Genomic DNA, 6,367 nt, shown 5'->3' with positions numbered 1-6,367 from the left:
CCAGGCCCTGCTTTTATATTTCCAAATTTATGATGCGTCAGTTCACATGGCCCAGAGCAAACCTGTGTCCTTTCTCGTTCACTTTACATGTATGCATGCAGTCACTCTGACTAAATGTGCATTATAGTCAGTGCAGACAAACCATCTGAGCAAATGATGGTGAGAGTATTTGGTTGTGTAATGTGAACACAAGAGAGCAGGATTAACGTTATATCTCCATCCAGCAGCTAGTGTTTCCTTTCTCCAACTTAGCAGTTGCAGAGATTTAATTGCTTATAAAACCTCAAATTTGATCATCTTAAATTATTTTTTTATGATTTTTTTGGTTCTTTTTGGCTACCCACTGTACGGTAATTAAATGGATAACTGCCTAAACAGTAACACGAGCAACATTTGTTTGCCTTGGCCACAATCTTTCCTTGAACTTAACCAAGTAGTGCTACTTGTCTTGGCTTGAAAGAATGTACCACTGGGGCATCTTAGTGGCATTGAGAGGACACAAATGCTGGATGCCAGAAGAAAAAAGAGTGTTTTTACTGTGGCTGATACAAAATAGCAAACATTAAAGGCCAGAAGGTGAAAAAAAAAACAGAGGTCCAGGAACATAAGAGCCAGGGAATAAATTAAAACAACAATAAAAAATGAACAAACAGGATTGCACAACAGGGAACATTACCAGTCGCACCAATAAAGCGCTAACAGAAGAAAGGAATCCATACACTTTATCAGATACACCTGTTCAACAGTTTTTAATGGAAATTTGAGCCAGTCACCAAATCTCTATGCAATAAATCTTTGGGACGTGCTGGAGTGGGAGATTCACATCATGGAGCAGCTGGAAACAAATCTGTGGCAACTGTGTGATGGTATCATGTCAATATGGACCAAAATCTTTGAGGAATATGTCCAGCACCTTGCTGAATTATGTCATGAAGAATTAAGACAGTTCTTAAGGCAAAAGGGGTCCAACTTGTTACTAAGGTTTATCTAATGAGGTGGGAATTGATTTGGAAATGAGACTCAAAAAATAACAAAAAATAAAAGATAAATAACACAAAAGGCATGACTTTAAACGTAATAACAGAGAGAGAATGAGCATGCAGGGACGACACAGACAGGGAGACACTGGGGGGAACTGTAATGATAAAACCAAAACAAAAGAATGATCATATAAAACAGGAATAAAAGGCTCAAAAATAATAAACACAAATCCAAAACTCAACATGAGAACCCCAGGATCAGGGCACTATATTCCTCAAACACCAAAAATCTTTGTTATACATACATACAATACACTGTTTTTCCAGAAGATGAATTAGATAAGTGTTTTCTAACACTTCTGTAGCCACTACATGATAAATCCACAATGTGTCTGCAGTTAAGGTGAGCATGCATAAATTGGAAACTATTCTGAGTATGTTAAAGGTGAGATTATACGACTTTTATTATTAAATACTCCTCTTACTGACAGGTTGACCTTGTGGATTTGAAGTGTTAGCAGAAAAGTATTATCTTTAGGGATAACACAGCTATTATGTTCTGTATTCCTAAAACACCTCTGTCTTACAGATCCATGTGGTTTTCATTTAAAAATAGTGATAGGCCCATTTGTACCGTTAAAGCCAACGGCATAGGAAGAGCTCCACCCATCCCATCAGTTAAATATATGAATATCAGTCATCTAGGAATGTAAGATAAGGTAAACTGTCTGTCTCCAGTAAACCTCTAAGGCCGTTCACATGGCAATAAAAACAGGGTGTAGATAATTCTCAGATGTCAGACTTTTTCAAAACCACAGGCATGGTTTTCAGTAAGAAATGGCTCACAGCACTTCCCATCTGAATCGCCCCGCTGCCCATTACCAATACTAAAATAAGCGTACTTTTTAAAAAAAGACATGAAAGTATGTGTCTAGCCAACTGATGTCAGTAAAATATCAAATGTGTTCTGGTAAAGGCTAGAGTTGAACAGTTCGCTAACCAGTCCTGTGTCTGGAAGACATCTTTTGATTATTTAAAAGCAGACATCCTTTTTCTACCTGTAATTAGATGTCAGTCAGAATCGTACCTATAGTACAGTGCCAGGAAACTGGTAGCTTAAAAATCTATCTCCCATCTCCATCTGAATACAAGATTATTTGATCCGCACCAAATGCTCTTTGGATTTTAAAGCCAAGGAGTCATTTAAACTTTTAGTTTTATTCAGTTTTTTCCATTTTTTTTCTTTATTGTTCTTCAGTTATTTTCTAATCGCAATCATATATCGTTAACATGACTTTCGATGCTGTCCCGACATAACAAATCCTCGAATTTCACCAATTTTTGATAGAAAAACCAAATATATACATAAACAGCATTTGCTCTGAGGACCTTAGCTTAATTGTACAACTGTAGATGACACAACAAATTAAAACTTTGTTAATTTCTCACCAGGTTTGATCTCACTCAAATGCCACCAGCATAAATTACATTAATTAATTTCACATCTTATGCAGGTTCAGGTGCACAGCCTTCCTGCAGCACCCATCTGGAAACCATAATTAGGCTGGGTTATAATCACATGGCAATTGAGCTTCCACCTCTGGGCCTTTGGAGCAGATGTCTTGTATATTCTCCAAAAAAACTAACTTTTTTTCTTCTTTCGCCAACAAAGAGCTGCTGCCACGAAGACACAAACACTTCAGAATCATTCGGTTGTCTTATCTGCACTAATCCAAGGTTAAATCTCTTATTGAACAGCACTGTGACAATGCCATGAGAGAACATCAAGTATCTGAGAGCACAGGAGCTTAACGGGTGGGTAATCCATCCTTGTTGTTTTAAAGGGCAGTAATTTTGGATTAGTTTTTCTTATGTGTCACCTGTTCAAAGAATTCCTGCTGTTTCATTGTTACGTGTCTAATATACACCACTACATTGGAGATTTTAATTAATTTTTTAATGAAAAAACATACTCCAACACTGCAAGAGTTCCACACAACTGTCTTTTAATGCTTGTGACTGATTTCCGGAATCCAACAGGAGAAGTTGTGATGGCAAACTATGCAACGTGGCCAATTCAGTGTGTCCAAAATGGTATAAAAGCCCAGTGGTATGATTTGCAAGCCAGACAGCAAGGCAAGGCTTCAGGAAAGACACTCATCCACCCGAGCCAACACCGTACACCTTTTGGAAGATCTTCACCATGAGGCAGTCGCGCCTGTCCATCATCTTTGCTGTAGCGCTCTTTTTCAAGTGCTACGCTCTGACAGTGGCATTACCCACGGCCAAGGCTGAAGACGGCTCCTTGGAGCAGGATGCTTTTACCTCCCTGCTGAACGATGAGGCCACGGAAAACAGCCTAGGCGATGCAGAGCTGTCCTCCATGACCAAATCCAGAGCTCCGAAGGTAATCGTCATCGCCGCTGATGCAAACCTGTGGAGGGACCTGCGGGTGCTGCACAACGGGCTACCCCTCTACAAGCGGAGAGTCGACGAAAACAACCAGGTCGTCGAGCACAAAGATGTTGGACAGGACCTGACCATCCCCATCCACAGGAGGGACACCATGAGGTGCATGGTGGGACGAGTGTATCGGCCATGCTGGGAGGTGTAGGACAGTTTGCTCTTCTCCTCAAGGAGGCCAAACAGAGGATAGCTGTCAAGTGACCTCACACTCAGTTGCAAACTAATCCAAAAATGTGTGTATCTATAGAAAAATCACTGGAGAGCTGAAAATAAAAATGATTTAATTCTACTTTATGTCTTTTATATGTTTTTTAACTGTTTAAACTGAGATGGTGAAGGTTAAAGTTTTTTGTTCAGATTTATTCATATCTGTCAGACTTTTCAATTTTCAATAACCACTGACTGACTGTCTTTTCTCTATGTCTAGTCTTGTTTGAAAAAATGTTGTATAATGTGAGAGGTGTAACCTCACAATCAGATTCCAGCAAGAAGAAATTTGTCTTTAAAAAAATAGTTTTCTTTTATCCAGGAGAACAAACTTAAAGCAGTCTCAAACTTTGGATGCAAGACTGGATTGTGTCACAAGGTTATAATGCGTCAAGGATAGAGAGGCGATAACTGCAACAGTCCACAGCTGTTAAGCTCATCGTGCAACAAATGAGACTGAATATACAGGCAGATAAACATAAATTCTGTGTATGTAGATGGATATTCAGCTAGGTAAATGTCATCACCAGTTCACAAAAGAGTCATCTCAATTGTAGGATCTTTACCTTCATATTATAAGGTAAAGGCCTTACAATACCAGAAGAAGAAGCCCAGTGATTTAGCCCAATGAGTAAGCAGTTGGTCACAGTGAGGAGGAAGAACTCCCTTTAAGTGGGAGCAGAGCCAGACTCAGAGAGGGGCAGCCATCTGCTATGACCGGTTGATGGTTGCAGTCAAGTTTATCGTTGGGACTTTCCAGTGTTTGTAATAAGCTAAATTCATTGCCTGCAAGTTTGCCAAAATGTTACATCTTCAAAGCACCGTGTCAGAAACATTCTCACCTCTGGAAATCCTCTCTTTGGCTTTGGCAAAGGCTTCATTGTGAGAAGGGATACACGCCATCTTCTGACTTGATATAAATCTTGGACATTCTCACATGGGCTCCGTTTGGCATCAGGAGGACTTAGAAAGCAGCTTCAAGTATTATTTAATCAGGCTGACCACATAAAAAACAACAAACTGAATGTGGGTGCTGAGATTTAGTCTGAAATATGTGATATATGTAACTTAAAAGTTAAATACACTCAAACTCAGCATCCAGGGTTTTAACCGGAGCAGCACTATTTGGCTAAAGTATTATAGACAAATACAGAGCCACTATTTGGCTCCTTTCCTGTTAATAGGTGGCTCTTCCACTCCACTGTCACCAAGTGAAAATGAAGTTCAGTCAAACATGAAGTAAAACACCGGGTCCCACTGAGTGTGAAAATTGGTAACACACCAAGTGAAAAGGTGTAACCTTCTTTTCTTCAAAGGTCTTTCCTGGAATTCAAGTAACTAAGGAGTTGCAGTAAAACATCTGCAATGGGAGGAAATCCTTTGTTAATTCCAGTGACTTGCTTGGTCAAGTCACAAATCCCTAGGCAATTCCCCTTCCTTATAAAATTACATGCAGATTTTCAGAGAAGAGCTTGTTGCCTCACGTCCTGGATACTAGTAAATGACTGCAGCCTTACGTGGGTTATTGGCTGGCTGCCTGCAGAATCAATGTATGCTCTTGGGTATAGGAGCTCATCTTCCACAAGAGGTAAGGTGTGCACCATAATAATGCCAGAGCATTGCAGGTACATGCTGCACATCTGCCCTCAACTAACAAATTGCAAAATGTTGGAGTCAGGATTCCCAATTTTTCAATGCAGATGGTTTGGGTGATTATACAGCAGTTGCGGTCCATGTTTGAGAAAATACTAAAGAGGAAGATTCGATCACAGGAAAAACAGCATGAGACAATAAACAGATTAAACCTTATGGGTCAGCAGCAAGTCCTGTTGTTGTGAAACAGTTCTGCAACAGCAAACATGGGTTATTTGACCTACAATTTTCAAGAATGTGCTGTCATCAGTACGTAATTATTTAAATGACTGGAGTGTCTAGACTAGAAATCCCAAGTGTATATATTTTTGAGTCAATCAGCAGCAATAAAGTCCGTTCAAACTGAATCATGCTGAAAATCTGTGGAAGGAATAATTTGTTAATTGGGAACAAAAATAAAACAATAAAAAATCCAGAAGAAATGGTTTAACATACAAAGGAGATAGTAAAATATTACCTAATTATTATTAAATATTGACTTTGGGGGTTGATAATGTTACTCAAGGGTCACAGTGGAGAAAACTTAAATTGACTTTTGGAATGTATTCAACAATCATTAAAAAAGCCCCTCTAATATGCAACTTTAAATCTTTGCCAGAACTTCAGTTTATTTAGTTTAATGACATTAACTTGTCTGACTTGGCTGACACTTGTCTAAGACCAGGCTGTGTCAATCTGGGAAACACTGGTTCCCTAAATGGGAAAAGGAGTATCCCTTGACCAGTTCAGAGTAGTTATTGGAAGTTAATTGCTGTTGCTGGGAAAATGATACATACACTACACTAACAAAGGCATCTTTTCTTTTAGTGCTTAAGTTTGAACACAAAGTGACAACACATAGCAAGTTTCAAAACCAGGTGGAAATGGAGGCTAGAATTTTACAAGCCACCTGCTCATAACTGTCTTTTTTACCTGTTAAAGATCAGGCTCTGGCTGCTGGGAAACAACATGAATTAAAACTATTTCATGTTGGCAATCACTTGGAGGTTTTTCAATATAGCACCTACTTTGTAAACAATTTCAGCCAAGGAGAACCAGAAACCTTGAGAAACCACTGACAA

General features: G+C 39.2%; 1 protein-coding gene across 1 annotated transcript; it reads left to right on the top strand.

Annotated features, from left to right (window-relative positions):
• Positions 1-3,103: 3,103 nt before the first annotated feature.
• On the top strand, positions 3,104-3,735 carry pmchl (pro-melanin-concentrating hormone, like). Its single transcript, XM_085465203.1, has one exon. The coding sequence runs from the start codon at positions 3,184-3,186 to the stop codon at positions 3,592-3,594; it is 411 nt and encodes a 136-aa protein (XP_085321329.1). The 5' UTR covers positions 3,104-3,183; the 3' UTR covers positions 3,595-3,735.
• The last annotated feature ends 2,632 nt before the right edge of the window (positions 3,736-6,367 follow it).

The sequence above is a fragment of the Copadichromis virginalis genome, linkage group LG7, assembly GCF_057382275.1.
Source record: "Copadichromis virginalis isolate Kocher_CV1m ecotype Utaka linkage group LG7, C_Virginalis_male_GT1.1, whole genome shotgun sequence".
NCBI lineage: Eukaryota > Metazoa > Chordata > Actinopteri > Cichliformes > Cichlidae > Copadichromis > Copadichromis virginalis.
This window is presented reverse-complemented; position numbering and strand designations above follow the sequence as displayed.

Bases quoted from the DNA above. Each gene is read 5' to 3' on its own strand.
- pmchl (XM_085465203.1), top strand. From the start codon at position 3,184: ATGAGGCAGTCGCGCCTGTCCATCATCTTTGCTGTAGCGCTCTTTTTC.